Here is a 19,959-nt window from a genome sequence, read left to right on the forward strand (position 1 = left end):
TGGCTATGTGAATTTAGATAATTCACTAAACCTGCTGCCCTTCTATATCTTGAAATGTAAAAAGAGCAAGGATGGCACTAGCTGTTCGTACCACTACATTATATAAAAGGCTGATTCCATGCTTTGTATAAAAATTGGCAAAACACACCTTGAAAGAATCCTTTTATCCAAAAAATGTTTTATCTAAAATAAAAGTAACTTAAAACGTACCCTTGATCTACCCCCTCTTTGTCACTTTTAAAGAACACTGAGTTGTTATGTTTTTATATCAGGAACTTGATAGAGATATATTCTATGTAGAAAAGATTTTAAAATACGTAAGTGAGGGGAATTCCCTGGTGGTCCAGTGATTAGGATGCAGTGTTCTCACTGCCCAGGGCCCAGGTTTAATCCCTGGTTGGGGAATTAAGATCCCACAAGCTGTGCAGTGTGGCCAAAAAAACTAAAAATAAAAAGACTCTTAAGAGAAAGACCATGTTACATTTTCTAAAGGGGCGGCTTTATATAGTAGGCACTCAAATATAGGTTAATGATCTGATTATTATATCTAAATTATATATTTAATATATAGTAAACCTAGCTTAAAGATTATAATTTGATCGAGTCACTATAATGCTTACTTTGTGACCTAATGAACTACCTGTGTGAAACTCAATTTTTTATCTTTCTTCATATATATATATATAATTTGTCCTTAGGGTAACATAATGGAACCTACTTCCAAAGCAGATGAGAATGAAAAAATTGATTCCAAAATGAAAACTTTCAAGAAACCACTGAGTGTGTTTAAAGGGCCCTTATTACACATCAGGTAATGGCTGAGGATTTTATTAGCTATGCTTTTGTAACATATCTTGATTGTTTTGAGAGAACTGCAAAGTTGAAATTTCTGGACTGTTTTTGAAACTGTGGAAATATAAAATTAAGGGGTATCTGAAGACTCACGTTGGTTTTCAAACATAGTGGATATTTGTAGCTACCTTTTTATTATTTATTCTGTTGAGTTTGTTTAAAAGGCCCTTATCCCACATTAGGTAATCATGAATACTCCCGTATTAACAACAAATCTGAATGACATACATTTTTCTCATTTTATTGGTAGTGTTTGACTTGCGTAAGTTTGAGGTTGCCAGAAATGACACTGAAGTAGCCCTTTATTGATTTAACCTTCCAAAACTAAAGCTGAACCAGAAAAATAGGATTTCTACCAAAGCCAAATTTCAGCACATCTCTATTTTTTCTCTCCAGGGTGTTCAGTCCACAAAATTTAGTATCGTTTCTTTATCATTAGGTAGAGACCTTTCTCACTAATGATGCTTTTGGTTGGTAAATCTATATAGCCTTATTTAACAGTGCTTTATCAACTATCTTTGGTAACGGCCTACTGTATCATTTTCTATCCCTTTACTTGAAACCTTTCTATATAACTGTTAAAGACTCATGAACAGTAGAGCCAGACATTCTAAAGATCGAATTTGAAATTCTCTAATTGACAAGATTGATTTGTTGACACACATTTTGATTACTGTTATATTTGGGTTTATCTTCATCTGCATGAGTGTGTGTGTGGTGGGTGCAGGGAGGGAAACACACGTGCCTGTTCTCCTTTCCATGGTTTTGCTTGGTCGTTTTCCCTGCTTCAGAATTTTTTTCCCCATTTTCCCCTCTACTAGTTTGCAAACTAGTTTTTTTTTCCCTCTGGAGGCCTGTCACAACCTTATCAAGATATGGCTGGAAGAGCCGGCTAGGGAGAAAGCCAGCTCTGCACTGCCCACCAGAAAATCACAGTGCTTCTCCTCCACAGACCCGGGGACCTAACCAGCCTCTGTCTCCCCAGACCTTTTCATGGTTTTTGTGCTGGGTACTGAGAACAGTTGAAGACAGAAACTTCCTATCTTTTCCGTGGTATATTTCACTTGGGTTTTTAAAGGAAGCCAGCAGTCATGCCACTTTATGTCTTGTCCAAAGCTAGGCACAGCTCTCCAGGGAGAGCTTTTAACAATGTGTGTTCTCTACATGAATAAATATCCGATATGCAGACATTCCTGATAAAAAATGAGTCTGTTTATAAAGATGGAGCTCAAAGTCAAGGGCTATCTGGCGAATTCACCTTTTTATTTAAAAATCATAGTCCTTTGTACTGTTTGGAGAGGCACCTGATGCAATTTAAATTTAGCTCATGTAATTAAATTACACAATCTTTGCTTGAGTCTTTTCATTTTTATTTTAGATCGTGGGCATTACAGTGGCTAATAACAGTAAAAATTGCATTTTGAAGCTTACTGATTTTTTGACCAATTTTCCTGTAGTTCCCACAGCAAATCTTATGTTATTCTCCTTCCATGTTACTTAGAAAAAACTATATATAGTCAGGAATTATTTTGTTACTTAAATATATCTCTGACTTTTTTAAGTTGGTGTATAGATATGTGCCCCATTCTAATGTTTGTAATTAGGTAAAGTTGAAGTGGCAATTTCTTCTCTGGTTCTTATCTGTCACCTGCCAAAGAGTTTCAGTAAATAAACCTTAAGACGGTGCTGGTTATGGGACTAATTCAGAATCCTCCTAATTCTCCCTTCTGTTCCTGCCTATTTTTCTTTTAGATCTTGGGGGGAACCATAGGACTTTTCAAATAGCATGCATTCATTCAGTCAGTAAGAAAGATTAAAATACAAAATGTATTAGGTAATCGTTTTGTAATCTTCTTTGATGAAATCTCTTTATACAAATGGGCATAACCAGATATTTTTCTTCAAGCTGATGATTAGGTTTGTCATTTCTTCTGAGCAGTACCAATGCCTTATGCTTTTATTACCATGTAGCCCAGCGGAAGAACTGTATTTTGGAAGTACAGACTCAGGAGAGAAGAAAGCTTTGATAGTGTTGACAAATGTAACAAAAAACATAGTGGCATTTAAGGTAAATATCTGAGAGATAATTTATAAGTTGTGTGTGGAAATTGAAAGATTGATCATTTTGAGCTTGCATGTTTTTATGATATTTTTAGGCTTGTTAAACTGCCTTTTAGCTCTGAGCTTATCTAAAATGTTCCCTTGAGGTCTGTATCTGTCTATAATATGCAGTAATAGGGTACTGTCCAAATTAGTCCCAGGGTTTAATGTTTTTTATTTAAAAAAAAAATCCTTTTTTCAGTATATGAATAATAAGAAAGAATGAAAAATAAAGCTATAAAATCAAAAGTGCATTTCCCCCCAAGTGTGGTATATTCTGGAGTGTAGTTTATATTGGATACTAACCTGATGCTGAGCAGTAAGTATAACAGGACTGAGCCCACTATTGCCCATATGGTAGGTTTTACTTCCTTAAATTATCTACTTTCTGGATGTCCTTTGGTTATCTAAACACTGTTGTAACATGTATTCTAATGTATGTTGTGTTTCTGAATATGAAATATTTATCCTGTTAACCACCTGAATTTAATAATTAACAGTTGGGCTCATTTTTTTAATTTAAGAGGAAGGCTCAGTGACAGTTGGACTGATGAATGTTTCTTCCCAATAAATTGAGGTGCTTTTTACCTGTTGATGGGAAAAGATACATTTTAACCAAGGTGGTTTTATAGACTTTATTAACTGGTTTTTTAAAGTCATTTTAAACCGTTTCCCCCCAAAGAGCATAAAAGTTATTGTGACTACTGTCTTTCTAAACAGGTGAGAACAACTGCTCCAGAAAAGTACAGAGTCAAGCCCAGCAACAGCAGTTGTGACCCTGGTGCATCAGTTGATATAGTTGTGTCCCCCCATGGCGGTGAGTTGTCACCTGAGTGGCTGCAACAGCCTCTTTATGGGGGACTTAGGGCTGGGTGATGAGTCAGCAGAGCTCGACTGGAATCTCGAAACTGGACTGTCAGCAAGTCACCTTGGCCAACTGTAAAACGAGATGGTTGAATGAGTCTCATTAAAAAAATTGAACAACTAAACTTGTTGACACTAATGCCAGCTGAAATTGAATTTCAAACCACAAAAGTCCTCATCTTTATAGGAGAGCTGCCTGTTTTACAATAGTTCCATATTATTCTTTTTCCTTAGTGTTGTTTTCTAGAACAATGCCTAAGCCACATGCCCAACCCTTTGTAAAGGTTCCTGTTTATGTATTAACTTGCCCTTTTGGAATGCAGGTTTAACAGTCTCTGCCCAAGACCGTTTTCTGGTAATGGCTGCAGAAATGGAACAGACATCTGGCACGGGTCCAGCGGAATTAACTCAGTTCTGGAAGGAAGTTCCTAGAAACAAAGTGATGGAGCACAGGTATGCTGTTTGACTCATAAGCTCTCAAACTGCGATGGGAAAAAATCCCAAAGAGGGATGTGCCTATCTGGGCTAGGCAGGCATTCCTTCCTTGTTGCACTTGGCAGACACTAGGCTTACACTGTGGGCCCCAACTGCTGAAAGGCTCTAGGGTGCCCAGGTGCATGGGCCCTGGAGTGGCTCTAGGATTGCTAATAGCAGAGACTTGCTGGCAGGCCAGTGCAAGATTCTGGATGTGTCAAAAGTACAAGCACAGGTATTTCTCTTCCAGCAGTAAACCTTTGTTAGGAATGCTCACCTTATGTACCAGAATGTTTGCTGCAGCATTGTTTGTACTAGTGGAAAATGAAAAAGAGCCTAAATGATCATCAGGAAAGTAACAGTGAAATACATTCGAGAATAGCCACACTAAGGAGTACTCTGCTGCTAAGTCGCTTCAGTCGTGTCTGACTCTATGTGACCCCATAGACGGCAGCCCACCAGGCTCCCCCATCCCTGGGATTCTCCAGGCGAGAACACTGGAGTGGGTTGCCATTTCCTTCTCCAATGCATGCAAGCGAAGGGAAGTTGCTCAGTTGTGCCCAACTCTTCCCAACCCCAGGGACTGCAGCCTACCAGGCTCCTCCGCCCATGGGATTTTCCAGGCAAGAGTACTGGAGTGGGTTGCCATTGCCTTCTCCGAAGGAGTACTCTGCAGTCATTCAAAAGAATGTACTATGTCTATTTGCTCTGATACAGGAAGACGACATCTGATATAGTACTAGGAAAAGAAAAGAACCTACTCACAGAAAAATATGTATGACAGTTATCCTATTTAAGAGGAGAAAACCCTATGCCTGTATAGGCATATTACACATGTACATCTGTGCATGCATACAAGCCTTTTACATCTTAAAAAGATGTATAGGTAAGAGAAGGTTGGTTATGGGTCTTTTTTTCCCCTAGTGTGCCCAGTTTTGCCCCCCAAGGGACAGTTGTTGGTCTTAACTGGACAGTGGGGTGCTGTGGGCATCTAACAGGTAGACACCAGGGGCGCTACTCAGTGTACCCCTCTGCACAGGATACACCTCCCCCCCACCGCTGAAGAATGGTGCAGCCCAGAATGTATTGAGGAAGCTCAGTTGAGGATAGTTAAGATGGCTACTCTGATGGCATTTGAGTAGGATATGAAGAAATGAGAGAAAGCCACATAGATAACTGGGACAAGAGCTTTCCAGGTAGAGAGAACCACAAATGAAAAAGCTGTGTTCCTGGCCTGTGTGAGGAACAGTAAAGTCATTGGAGCCTAAATCAAGTAAGGGGGGTAGCAGGGAGCCAAATCATTCTCATAGTGAGAATTGCTGATTCTAAGAGGAGAAACCATTACCTGGTGCTGAGCAGAGGCATGAGGTGAATGACTTACGTAAAGGGTTACTCTGGGAGGCTGTGTAGAAAATAGACTGTGGGCAGACGGAATATTAACACTTAAATAGAACCTCCTATATGCTAGTACTGGTATAAGTGTGTTACTCATATTCATTAGTCACTAGGACAACTCTGCGTGCATGCTTGGTCACTTCTGTCGTGTCCAACTCTTTGTGACCCCTATAGACTGTAGCCCACCGGGCTCCTCTGTCCATGGGATTCTCCAGGCAAGAATACTGGAGTGGGTTGCCATTTCCTTCTCCAGAGGGTCTTCCTGACCCAGGATCAAACCCGTGTCTCTTAATGTCTCCTACACTGGCAGGTGGGTTCTTAACCACTAGCACCACCTGGGAAAGTTAGGTATAGGTAATTATTTTTCTCACTGTATAGATGAGAAGCTGGGAAGTCTATTAATGGCTGTGGTTGATTTAAATCTACAAAAAAAGAGGTTATATAACACATACGGCTGGAACAGAATGTGAGAGGACCCATACTAAGAAGAATGTTGGAGAGGAAGTAGGGCCCAGAGGAGGAGCTTGGTCACCATTGTAAAATCACAGGGAGAACACAGACCTGATGTGAAATGCCTTGGACGAGATTACCATTTTCAGGTCATTCATAGGTAAGAGAGCAAGAAAAATAAGAAAGGGTCTAGAAAGACAAGCTGTATTTCCACTAGGCTAGCTCTAACTTTTCCCCAGTGAAAGAGGATAAAAGTTATAGTTAGACCTAGCCTAGAGGAATATTTAGTGGCCAAACAAAGGAGGACAATACAGGGAGTCAGGAGGGAAACCAGTAAGTGAGCTGCGCCCTCAAAACCCAGGTTAGAGTATGTTTCATGAAGGAGCAAACTGCTACCAGTGTCTGCCAAAGATGACATGTGAGTGGTGGCCACTACTGATGACATCATAGAGGTCATTGATGACCTCACGAGGATCATCAGTTTAGTTGGCAGGAGTCAACTGCCAAAGAAACACAGGTGATGAGTCTCCTGAAGGTTTGGGTCTGCTGAAGGTTTGGCTTATTTAGGCAGGACCAGGGTCATCTTTAGAAGGAAGAATGTGTTATGTTTGGCGTTTTTAGTGGGAGCTGTTTGAGCACTGTTTAAAACCACGGTAAGAACAATTTCAGAAGGAGAAGCTGACTTTACAAGGTAAATCACTGACCATGAAATTCCTGAGAAAGAAGGAACAAAACCTAAAACCCAGGTAGAGGTCAGCCTTAAGTCAAGAGGGAGAAAGGAACATAGATCCTAGATAAGGCTCCTGCTGGTTGTGATGTGTTTTTAAATGGAGTATTTAGATATTTAAATCTCAAGTTATATTACAAGAGGGCCTACTTTTGAAGTGCTTATGAAACCATACCTTAAAATTACCAGGTTTTTTTCCTAGTCTTGTTACATATGAGTTGTTTTGTTGTCTTATTTTGTAAATCAGTTCCTAATGGCTTGCTGTTCTATAACTGTCAAAAGAGAATCCATTACTTACAGAAACCGGGAGACTTGGTGGTTTAGTACTGAAGGCCCGGTGAGAGCACTGCTTCCCAGTAGAAAGGGTGGTTTCCTTCAGATCCTAAGATTGGGTGAATTCTATTGAGTCCCTTATGTAAAAGAAAACTTCTCATAGGTTATTGAGGACTGTGTGTAATTGTGTTCTAAGCTAGAAGATGTAGGAAAGGAAAAATAATTTCCCCTCTACCCTTCTAAGTTCTTGGCTAAGACCCACTGTATAAAAGACAGATGAACAGGAGAGAAACAGAGAAACTGAAGTTTCATAACATGGACACCTCCTGTAAATGCGGGAGAAACCGAGGAAAACTAAGTAACTCACCCAAATGGTGCAGGCCATCACCACCTCCAGCTGAAGACCAAAGAAAGCCAGTTCTGAGATGCTGTCAGGGAAAGCACAATAAACATGGGTAAGTAAGGTTATTGTGCCAACTGAGGCAAATTCCTCTCTGCTTGAGGTCCCCAAAGTATCCTGAGGTTCCTAAGCTTGCCAGGAAGTGACTTTCCTTACTCCCCTAGTAAGGCTGTCCGAAAACAAGGTCCCAGGTGAGTTTTTTCCCCAAGTGTCTCTAGTTCCTTACAGCCATCTGCTCATACCTGTCTTTATGCATTTCATTTTCAATATGACATTTGAGTCATAAACCTTGATAATACAACCATGTTTCCAATTGTGTCCTGTTACAAGGGGAACAGATTCTCATTGAACTTATGCAAATAACTATCACCATGAAAATGAGAATATCACTAAGTGTTTCCAGATTTTGGAGGTATCAGGTATGGAAAAACACTGTCTTAATTCTGCTTACAAAGGTATAATTCACCAAATTGCAGTAAATCACAGATACCTTAAGAGAAAAAGTTTTCCTTAAATCTGGAGAAACAAAACATTGTATTTCTAACCAAAAGTCATAAAAATTATAATCATTTTCATCAGATCAAATCAGATCAGTCGCTCAGTCGTGTCCGACTCTTTGCGACCCCATGAATCGCAGCACACCAGGCCTCCCTGTCCATCGCCAACTCCCAGAGTTCACTGAGACTCACGTCCATGGAGTCAGTGATGCCATCCAGCCATCTCATCCTCTGTCGTCCCCTTCTCCTCCTGCCCCCAATCCCTCCCAGCATCAGAGTCTTTTCCAATGAGTCAACTCTTCGCATGAGGTGGCCAAAGTACTGGAGTTTCAGCTTTAGCAGCATTCCTTCCAAAGAAATCCCAGGGCTGATCTTCAGAATGGACTGGTTGGATCTCCTTGCAGTCCAAGGGACTCTCAAGAGTCTTCTCCAACACCACAGTTCAAAAGCATCAATTCAGCTTCATTCAATTCCATGTTATTAATTTTTGTTCTGCTTGAGTCCAGTTTTTCCATTAGTTCTGGAAATTCCTATCCAGTTCAGTTTTATAATCTTGAAGTTATCAGAAACCTGAATCCTACAGTATTTGTCAGAGTCCTTTTTGTGAGTCTCTTTGAAGATGAAACATGTATCTCTACAAATACAATCAAGAAGGTTTAGTATTCTTATTTGACAATGTGTCTCACGTAATTTGGGGTGTCCCTGGTGGCTTGAATGGTAAAGAATCTGTCTGCAATGCGGAAGACATGGGTTTGATTCCTGGGTCAGAAAGAGCCCCTGGAGAAGGAAAGGGTAACCCACTCCAGGCAGGTATTCTTGCCTGGGAAATCCCATGGAGAGAGGGGCCTGGCGGGCTACAATCCATGGGATCACAAAGAATTTGATGTGGGGAAGTTTGTCAAAAATATCAAAAGGTTTGGACACTTGACTAAATAGAATCATAAATTATTATGGAACAATACTTACATATCCAATTAACCAAAGTGACAGTTAAATTTCAAAGGTAAATACAGATGGTCACATAGTTGTGACCAAAACTTAGCTCTTAATCTTTAAAAGACTGTTTGCTAAAGTAATCAAAGACCTGATGATAAAGATAACTAGAAACACAGGAAATCATTTTAATACCATCTAAAATCTTTGATTTCTAGGCAGATTACTTAGAAAGGGTAAAGAAAAACCTTTCACAATCTCCTAGTGGGGGCAGACTAGTAGTCTAATAAAACTGTCCTTTAACCAATAAATGAAAGAAAAGTTTATGTAATTACACTATTAAGCTTATTTTTAAAACCCTTAAAACAAATTTATTCAATTTTAGCCCTCTTGACTACACAAGGTAACATTTTCTCTTCCTCTCTCTTCCCAGCTTTCTATATGCCTTTAGTTTGTCCTTTATTCTCCTACTTTCTATTCTGAAATAACTAGCTTTACTTTAGGATATAATTACTTTCACTTCTCTTGGTCAAAAATATCCTAACTCTTGCATATGGAGTTATACACTTATTTCTAGTATTATAATTTTCATAACTCTTAGAAACTAATTTCTAGTGAAAACAAACAAGCATTTGCAGTCTGTTACACCAGCATTCTTTAAACTGGCAAATTTATGAATATAGTTCATCATTTCTAAAAACAGATGTTTCCTCCTAGTATAGTTTTTTAACATGGCACAAGATATGACTATGTCTTACATATCCAAATATCTTTCATTCTGTACTAAGAAGCCCTAAGTAGATAAACCTACGTTAGGTAATGTTTCAGTATTTTATCTTATTTGGAAATGACCTAGATATTCAATTAATTCCCTATCATTTAACTTAGCAAAACTCTAAACTCTCAAGTAATCCAAGATATTTAGAAAACTATTTTTAAGAGATATAAAACATCCTCAGTGCTGAAAAGCTCACCTACAAACTTTTATCCCTGTGACTTGTTAAATCAAGTGATTTAGATAGAATTGTTTAGTCTACTCATAAAAACATCGAGGCACGGTGTCAGCCATCATCCCAAGGTGTTTTTCTTGCTGACAGATTTTGTAACAGAGCTAACATGAGCCTATTTGAGTAGTAAGTCCAGGTAGAATAAAAGTTGCATCTCTCATTGTATTCATCTTGATAACTCTGAAGATTTGCCTGTTGAATTAAACCAACAAACTTAACCCAGCTTTTTATTTACCAAAAATTATCCCAGATCACGTGAACTTGGAAAAAAAATTGGAGTTAGTTTCTATATTTGAGAGTTCTAGGAATTTTTAATTTGAAAAGCACTTATTTTTCTTTATGCCAATTAAATAGAACTTTTATGAATTAGTTTTTAGAGTAGCATGCAGAGATAGAAAAATACCACACATTTGTTAACACATATATAAACACATGTAAACATACAGATGCAAACAAGAGATCTTAAAGCTTTGGTTCTAAAATTTTAGCCCTGATTTTTGGTACAGTAACACAAAACTCACTAGCTTATAAAAGAACAGGTGAATCCAAATTGTGTTTCTGGCAGCTGGAGTAAGTTAACCTTCTCAGGGTGCTAAGATATATTTTTTTAACCTATATATATATATATATGTTTTTTCATTTGTCCAGCTTCAAAATAGCTCCTTTTTTGCCTTCTGATGAGAATCATTTTCCGAGAATTTGCATTTCTAAGAGCTGGCTATCATGTCCTAAAGAAGGTGGGGACAGAAAATTTACATCACAGAGGCACTGCGAAAGTGTCTTAAGTTTTTTGCCTGGAGTTTGTGGGTACTTTGCCTAATATCAGAGGTTTAGAGTAATTACCATATAAGTTTTTCCAAGTGCAGAACAGTTCTATTTCCAGTGTCCTGGTCTTTTACAATGCCTACAGGTATTTTGAGATATTAATAAATAGGGCAGGTTTTCGAAGTGGTTAGGATAGGTGAACACCGAATTGCTTCTAGAGCTGAATTTCTGGCTTTGTAAAGATTTGCAGGACAAAGACAGTTGCTTTTAATGCCTCAAAAAATTGGATTGCAGCCTGAATGATATCAAGGGACTGACCTGCCCATCCAACTACATTTTCTTCAATTTGCTTTATATCAGGGAGAAGATTTCCAATTAAGATGGAAATCAAATGATTTGTGTGTTCTGGAGTTTCAGGGCTTAATGCAGCAAGCTTTACACAGTTCAGATAAAGCATTCAACAAGGCCTTTCAATGCTCTCCTTTTTCTGAGTGCACAATTCCGCCTTGGACCAATTCACCTTCAGGGAGGGAGTAGGGGAAGCCCTTACTATTGCTTCTATCAGCCTCTGAATATTGGTTTATCCATTTCCTGATAATTTGGGAGGAATTGTCATATTTCCTGTGTGAGTGTGCCTGTTTTCCCCAGGGGGCCATCTGGTGTATCTGATAACTACAGTATAATTATGGATGTTAAGAACACCCCTGCACAGCCAATCAAGGTCCCTGGGAGCAGGGAACTGATCTTTTTAACTCTTCTCTAAATTTGATAGATATGTTCTAGAAGTGGAGGTACAAAGAAGTTTGTCATTTCATCTTGCTAAGGATGTCCCTAAGGCTGACTGCCATACTCCTTCATGTCCTCCTTTCAAGTTAGTCTTTCCCTAGATAGCAAAGAAGGTAACTGTTTAGGATGAGAGCTCTGAAACATGTTAAACACAAAAGTTTCTCCAATTCGAAAGATCCATCATTTGACCATTGACAAGTAACATCTTATTTACTTTCAATAGCAACCCACACCAATAAGCCTTTTGACGGCTTAACCATGGATGCAAGAGGCATCCCAAAACGGGGTGCAAAGATGCAGCCCTCACAAAATTCAGAAAGCTCACTTCCAGAGTTAGCCTCAGGAAGCCAAGACCTTCACTGTCACAGGTGCTGAGGACAGTGGCATGAGAAGTGTCTCCAGTTTCCCACAAGAATGTGATAATGCTTTCAGTTACAAACCTCCTCATCTGTGACACCGGGTGGGCGCTGTAGGAACAGGACTTTTCCCGCACTAAAGGAGGAAAGGTTGCAAGGACAAGGGCCCTTTATGCCAAACTCGCACAACAGCTGGAAGGATCAGAGAAGGCTGCTTATCACTTTGTGTCTTGGATCCCCAGCCTATGCAGTTGGTCATGAGATGCATGTAGATACGAGCATCATCTAGCTGGCAACGACCAGAGAGCATACTCTTATTGGTCATAAAGCCAAGCTTTCAGGACAGAATGAAACAAAAGCAAAGTCTCACCTGTCCTGTGGTTCTCCTTATGCCAAATACCACAAAAGACAGAGATAAAATAATGACCATCTCTGGGAGGAAAGAGGACCAGTAGAAAACAGAAGTCCTGAAAACAAGTCTCTACCAGAGTCATGACACCTAAGGAACTAGCTGACACATATTTTCTCCTGCTAATCTCTATTTGGAAAAGAAGGGACAAGGTGAAATGTTTACCTTCGTCTCTCAGCTGCCACCAGAGTGAAATCCAGGAGAGAGGACTGTGGAAAGAATCTTTACCCTCTCTGGCTTCTTCTGTATTTCCAGGGTCCCAAGCGAGGATGGTGTCCCGGCAGGTCCCATGGGAGATTGCCAACCTGTAGGAGAGGAAAAAGAGTTCACCCTTTACTTTTCTAGGTTCTTGACTGAGACATCCCCCAGCCTGCATAATCATAGACAGATGAATAGAAGAAAACAGGAGAAAAACAGAAGTTTAATAGCATGTATAACTCCTGTATACTGGAGGGATACCCAGGAAAACCGTGAAACTCCCTGAAGTGGCCCATGACATCACCTTAGATATCATCTCCAACTAAAGATAAAAGATGATGTTAGGGGTGAGGGACTGGGAGGTGAGCAGGACAAGCATGGTATACACAGGTAAGGTTGTCCCACATACTTAAGTCCCCACCTTCTCCACTGATAAGAGGTGGAGGTTTAGAGTCATCCTGCTCTTTCTGCTATAGAGAAGGCGACTTCTTGTGTAACTGTAAATGTCTCTCACAAAAAGGTAACTGCTATTCAGTCCATGGGCTCGTGGACTACATTGCTGCAGTCCCTGGGGTCGTAGAGAGTCAAACACGACTGAGCTGAACTGATTCAGTTTCCAGAACTTTTCCTGTGTCTGCTTTTTCTTAGAGAATAACCAGCTCAAGATAAACCTTGTACCACAGAGGCATATTTTGAGGGGGTGACAAATTCTGCTGCCCTTCGAAGATAAATACACAGTGAGCGGCTCCCTTAGGTATCTCTGGGCAGAGAAGTGAATGCTTTCCCCTCTGTGACACACACTTCTGTGTTTACTTTTTTTCACCTTATATTTTACTTTTTAAAAAATTCATTAACAGCTTCAAGAAGTTACGTTTCCCTTGGATTTTCATAGGTTAAGATGCCATATTGTTGAGAGCTGTAAACCATCTAGTCTTACATGGAAAGATCATGCCTTTAACATGTCAGATAAAACCAGCGAAGACCTCTGCCATCAGGTAAGTGTTCTTTCTTCCGAACTAAAACAAAGTCCTTAATGTTAATCAGTATTAGAAATCCATTTTTCCCCACTGACATAAGGAAACCTTTTGGCATAGACATGACAGAAATGCTCTCCTCTTTGTGAAGGGAAGCCAGATCAGAAATGGTAAGCGGTGAGTTACTTTCAGAGAGCCGTTTCTTTCTGAAAGCTCATCGAAAAACATGATCTCCCAGAAAAGGTACCATGTAGTGCATTTACATTTGAAAAAGGGGGAGGGCCTCTTTCTGAAGAGTTGGTTTCAGTACCTCCAGGAAACGATAGCTTCGCTCCTTTTGCAACTTGAAAATTAGATCTTTTCAAAACAAGAATAGAGAGAGGCACATCCCCTCACCAGCCAAGTCTAATTCCTCATTGCCTTTCCACCCAGCCTCTCAGAGTGCACGCACTCTCTCCCGTACTTGTTTGTGGGGTTTCTAATATTCGTTTGCCACGCACATGATTAATGTACTGATGCAAACCTTTCATCCTCTTTTCCCTCTTCAGCTCAGTCGTTTGGTAGCGAGCACTAGGAAGCTTGAAGACCAAGTCGAACGATGTATCTGGTTCCAGCAGCTGCTGCTTGCCCTAACTATGCTCTCGCTTACCTTTATGGTTTCTTTATTCTATCTGTTGTACAGTTAAAGAAGTGGGCCTTAGTGGGAGTGTAAGACTCCGAACTTCACCACCAAGCTCCAAGTGTCGCACATCTATGCTTCCACCGAGGAGATGTACGGCATTTAGGGGCAGAACTGAAACATTCTTGAAATAAACTAGTAGAATAAGCAAACACTGAAGAGATTGATTATGAGAGTCTATAGGTAGTTAGTCAAGTAAGTAAAGGCATATCTGTTGTGTGACTTAATAGTTTAGAGATAATTTATTTTCCCCTCCTGAATACTTTTAAAGCTTGTTTTATCGTGTGTGTGTGTATATATATATATGTATGTATTTATATATATATATATGTACATGTTAGCTGAACAGAAAAGTAACTTGCTTTTGTTGCAGCCAAAAAACATCATCTGCTTTTTTTTTTAACACAGTTATTATAGCTGAGCCAACTTAGTTTTTCTATACTGTGTATATAGAACAATGTATATTGAAAAAAAAAAAAAAGACGTACTTATACAGAGTCATTTCTGTAACCAGGACTTTGTCATTTTGAGGACTACTAACACATGCTAGTTGATGTTCTTTTGGAATGTACAACTACTTAATGCCAAACCACCTTTAGCCTTTGTTTCCTATCCGTCTTCCTTAAAGGCCTGCCTGCCTTTTATTAGGGCTTCCCTGGTGGCTCAGAGGTTAAAGCGTCTGCCTGCAATGCGAGAGACCTGGGTTCTATCCTTGGGTTCGATCCCTGGGTCGGGAAGATTCCCTGGAGAAGGAAATGGCAACCCACTCCAGTATTCTTGCCTGGAGAATCCCATGGACGGAGGAGCCTGGTGGGCTACAGTCCATAGGGTTGCAAAGAGTTGGCGGACTTTGTATTGAACAATCACATTCTCATTGAGGTAGGACTGGGGAACTAAGTCTGGTTGGATTTTCTCTGAAATCTGTCAATAACATCTGGAAGGAGAACCTCTCCAGTCTTTTGTATGCAGCTCCATGTTGCTCTCTGGCTGGACACATACCTTTTTGCTTCACCTGTTATAAAGGCCTGATCCTCCATTGGATCATCTTCACCTTCTTTTCTAAATGAAAGGAGTTTTGAAAAGTTAATTTTTGAAAAAGATGCCTAGCAGTATAATTCATTTACATTTCAGTTTCTTGTTAAAATCAGGCATGAGAGGGGAACTTGACAAAACACTGGAGTATTTAAGAGGGTGGAAAAAAAATTGAAACTTAGGTTGTCAGTTCTCTGTTTAAAAGTGAAAAATATTACTTGGTGATCGACTGTCCGACCTTCAGACCGAGGTTAACTGACTTGACCTTCCACCTTTGTCAACAGCAATACTGAGGACAGTTCCTCAATTCCTAACATGAAACACCTCGCAGGAGCAGAGCCTAATAACAGTAGTTTCTTTTCTCATCAATATAACCACTTTGGGTCCTTGTTGCTTCACATGTAAATCTACTTTATATGAAAGACAAAAAATAGTCTGTAAAATAAATTTTGAGTTGTGATTGAGCCATGTTTGGAGAATGTTTTATTCTGAGGTTGTAGTGTTGGCGGCTTTCATCTTGAGAACTTGATGAACTTAAAATGGCATTATGAAGAATGAAGAGAGAGACTTCCTTGAAAATTGGCCTAGGAAATAAAACCTTAAATGGATACTGGTCTGATACTTTGTCTTAATTTGGGTTTTTCTGTTTCAGTTTGCCACCTCCAGACGTGAAGTGACTGCAATCCACCCTAAGTACTGTTCATAGTTTCTCCCTGTGTGTGCAGCGCTTTCCCCTTATATGGTAGATCACTGGCTTTTACTATAATCGAATCCCAAATTGTCTATGTGTTTTGTTCTTTGGCAAATAAATGTGGAAATAATTAGTCAGAATTGGAAATGTGTAATAATTCACGTGAAAATTACATAAACTCACTAAAATGTTTTTCCCTGATGTCTGGCCAGGTGAATTTAATAACGTATCTTGTTAACATTTGTGTGTCTATTAAATGTGACTAAGCAAACTGTACTGAAAATTAACCATAAAATCAAAGGCATCTAAACTTTTGTACTTGTCTTGATTGGTTACATATATTTATATTTGATTTTATTCTGTCTTCCTTTGATTTTATTTAATCACATTTGTATGATTATTTTGAGTACTCTATAATTATTTTTTAATATGTCATTACCTGTTTATGACCAGATTACCAAGGACCAACATTTAGATTTAGATTGTTTTCACTTGGGAATGGAAATTCATAGAGTTTCCATGAAAACATTAATGAAGTATCATTATAGGCAAGAGCCTAAAAATACAATTGCTGGTAAACCTAGCCTCAAATTTCATAATATACCATAACTGTTTTTATATCTTGCCACTAATTTTGACTGGATTTAATAGCACTTTATTGTACAATTGCAAAAAAAAAAATATATTCCTAGAATTGTTGCCAGTGTAATTTCTCTAATGTTCTGGTGCTTTTCATATATTTTCAGTATTTTTATTACTATATTGGTATTTTCTTTGTATAAATTGATCAAAAGAACATGCTTTCTATTTTAATATGTTTTAGAAAAATAATTACATTTATGCAATAAATATCATCAGGAAAAACCTCTGGTCTCTAATTCATAAAGCATCTTAAAAAATCAATGCTCAGGTTCACACTGACCTTTCAAAGATCACATTAATTTATCCTGCTTACCTTTTTATAAGGAGGGCACTGCAGAATTCCAAAGACAATTGTGTTTTCAGGAGAACCCGACCTCATTGTATCCTGTTTCTTGTCGCCCAGGGTCAGGGTCTGCTCCTCGGGGCTGCGCTCCATTTTCCTGACTCAGCGTTGGCCTCACTGTCACAGCTGGGGCTCCATCATTGAACCTACCACTAGAGTGGCCACCCAAGTCACAATTGCCCCACATCCCCCATCCTAGTACCCACACACCTGCCTGCCTGGCTGCCAGGCACATGGCAGGAAGTCCCTGAGAGAGGGCATCGGAGCGGCTGGGGGTGGGGACAGCCCTGGACGGGGACCGCAAAGGCCCTGGGGAGTGTGTGGGCTCCTCACCATTGGAAAACACAACTCCCAGGTGCAGTTCCATAAAACAGAACCGAAAGGACAGGTCCATCTTCTAAACTGCAAAAGAGAGAGAGAGAAAACCACCTGAGGAATTAAAAATAGAGCCACTAAGACCAGTAACTATGAGGGAGCGCCATACCTACCTGGGACAGTGAGGGTGTGACCTTTCCCAAAGACAGTTTTCTAGGGAGCAGCTGCTACTGCTAAGTCGCTTCAGTCATGTCCGACTCTGTGCGACCTCTGTTCTCCAGGCAAGAACACTGGAGTGGGTTGCCATTTCCTTCTCCAATTCTAGGGAGCAGAAGAGCTAGAAAAGGATCAGTTACTTTACAGCAACCCAGCTCTTCCTCTAGATTTTTACTAGCAACTTGAGGTTTCTTGATGTCAGCACCACATGGGTCTTCAGAAGCACAGGGCTCCCCTTTTTCTCCCTGGACCGTGAGCACAGAACGGAAATCCTCCCATCTGTCTCAACTGGGGCAGGGGTAGTCCGGAGTGAGGGTTCTGGGTTCCAGTCCCCTCACTGACATTTGATTCCTGCGTGACTCAGGAATGTTCATTAACCTTTCCACCTCAGTTTCCTCATCCCCAAGTGCCTGTGATCATCAAAGGACTACTTCCCAAGAGGAGTGTGAGAGGGAGGAGATCTTGCATTTAAAGCCGCCCTGGAGAGGCTCACCTGGCTCTGCTGATGTTGCCTCCACCACCTTCCTTCCCAGCCTCTAGAGCTTTTCACACTGGGGTTGGTCTTCCTGAACATCCCATCTCACTCAAAGCCACACATCAGTGCCCCAGACTTTTCCACTTTGTTCTAGCCCTTTCTTGGTCCATCACTGAATTCTGATTTCCAGGTGAAGGGACACATGGAGAAAACCAGTGAAGATCAGCTGCCTTGAACCCTGTGAAGGAGTATCCCCCACCAGTCAGAGGAAGGCTTGTTTTGATGCTTCCTTCCACCATGGCACCCAGACCCCTCAAAACACTGCACCCACACCCTAAACTGATACCACAATATTCCACCCAGAACAGTTTACCCCTATATTTGTAACAATTCCATTAAAATATCACATAGGATCCTTTATATCTTCATGAAAATACCTTCATGACAATACCATCTTTAACACTGACTATAATTACTTCCCTGTGATGTCCAAAGAGCCTCTTCCCTACCCCTCTCAGGTCCCCTGCCACACTAAGACTAATCTCTGGCACATGTTACAATATTTGAGACAACTGGTTCAGCTGGCAAGAATATAAAGGAGCATCTCCCTGACCCACAGAAATGAGACCATGCACGCTTCCAAGTCTTTGCAGACTTGAGAATTTGAGCGATGCTTGCAACTATCAGTTGTTTGTGTTCCTTTGTTTGAACAGTGTGAGAAGACATGATAAGATCTTGTGTTTTACAGATATGGAAACCAAAAGCCTGAGGACTCATCCTTTTTCCCAAGGTCACAGGCCAGTTGGTTTCAGAGCCAAGAGTTGAACTAGTCTCCCAAGTCCACTGCTTGTTACAACCACTCAAAACTGCCTCGACTGAGCATCAGGTTACCATACTGAAGGACAGGTCTGATAACTCCACATTCCCTAAACAGCAAGAGGGGAAGAGGAGAGAAGATAGCATATTTGAGAAGCAAAGTTGACAAAACACAAATAACCACTCCAGACCCTTGGCTGGAAAAGTTTCTTGGTATTCTAAGCTACAGACAGACCTCATTGAAAAAGGTTTGAAAGGTACAGGTTAATGTCCTGTTTACTTTGATGGAGGGCCGTGTTGTGCCTCATCAACTTTCAGAGAGGTTTATCCATCAGTCTATAGAAAGGCATCCAGCAGGGTGCAGCTAGTAGTTGTCTCAGCCATAGTCTAGTCACCTCAAGGAGTTGTATTTAATGAAATAAAATCATGTAAGTTTTCTATTAAAAGTAAAGTGAAAGTGTTAGTCACTCAGTCGTGTCCAACTCTGCAACTGTAGTAGCCCACCAGGCTCCTCTGTCCTTGGGATTCTCCAGGCAAGAGTACTGGAGTGGGTAGCCATTCCATTCTCCAGAGGATCTTCCCAACCCAGGAATCGAACCTGGGTCTCCCACATTGCAGGCAGATTCTTTACCATCTGAGCTATGGCCATGTAACAAATTATGATAAACTCAGCATCTTAAAGCAACCCAAATTATTTCCTAGTTCACATGGCTGAGTCTGGTACACCATGGCTAGGTTCTCTGGATAACATCTCACAAGACTAAAATCAAACTGTCAAGTCATCTGAGTCCTCCGTGGAGGTTCAGCTGGATAAAGGTCCACTTCCAAGGGCTCACCCGATTAGATCAGACCCACCCAGGACAATCTCCCTTCTGATGAACTCAAAGGTAACTGATTAGAAACATCACATCTGGGGACTTCTCTGGTAGTCCAGTGGTTAAGACTCTGTGCTCCCAGTGCAGGGGTCCTGGGTTCGATTCCTGGTCAGGGAAGGAACTAGATCCCATATACTGCAATGAAGGGTGAAGATTCTGAGTGCCACAACTAAGACCTGGCGCAGCCAAATTAATATTCTTTTAAAAAAGAAACATCACATATGCAAAATCCCTTCCTCTGTGTAAGCTCGGGATAAGTGTTATTCCATCACATTCACGAGCCCCAGGCCCCTCTCAAGGGGAAAGGGTTATCCAGGGTGTGTGCTGGGTGGAATCAGCAAGCTCAACCAATATGGTCCCCTCATTTTACAGATCAGGAAACAGAGGATCAGAAAGCTGACCCAATCTCTGAATT

The 19,959-nt window shown here is 40.4% G+C and overlaps 1 protein-coding gene across 2 annotated transcripts in view; it reads left to right on the forward strand.

Annotated features, from left to right (window-relative positions):
* The window catches only part of MOSPD2 (motile sperm domain containing 2), an 84,543-nt gene extending 67,822 nt beyond the window's left edge, over positions 1–16,721 (forward strand). Inside the window, exons 10-15 of one of the 2 annotated variants that reach the window (XM_005903123.3) lie at positions 699–811; positions 2,824–2,920; positions 3,673–3,769; positions 4,140–4,269; positions 13,379–13,481; positions 14,009–16,721. In XM_005903123.3, coding sequence (XP_005903185.2) covers positions 699–811; positions 2,824–2,920; positions 3,673–3,769; positions 4,140–4,269; positions 13,379–13,481; positions 14,009–14,146 — 678 coding nt within the window. In that variant the 3' untranslated portion in view covers positions 14,147–16,721. The remainder of the gene's footprint in view (positions 1–698; positions 812–2,823; positions 2,921–3,672; positions 3,770–4,139; positions 4,270–13,378; positions 13,482–14,008) is intronic. The other variant, XM_070366470.1, reaches the window with a different exon arrangement.
* The last annotated feature ends 3,238 nt before the right edge of the window (positions 16,722–19,959 follow it).

This window comes from Bos mutus, chromosome X (genome assembly GCF_027580195.1).
Source record: "Bos mutus isolate GX-2022 chromosome X, NWIPB_WYAK_1.1, whole genome shotgun sequence".
Taxonomy (NCBI): domain Eukaryota; kingdom Metazoa; phylum Chordata; class Mammalia; order Artiodactyla; family Bovidae; genus Bos; species Bos mutus.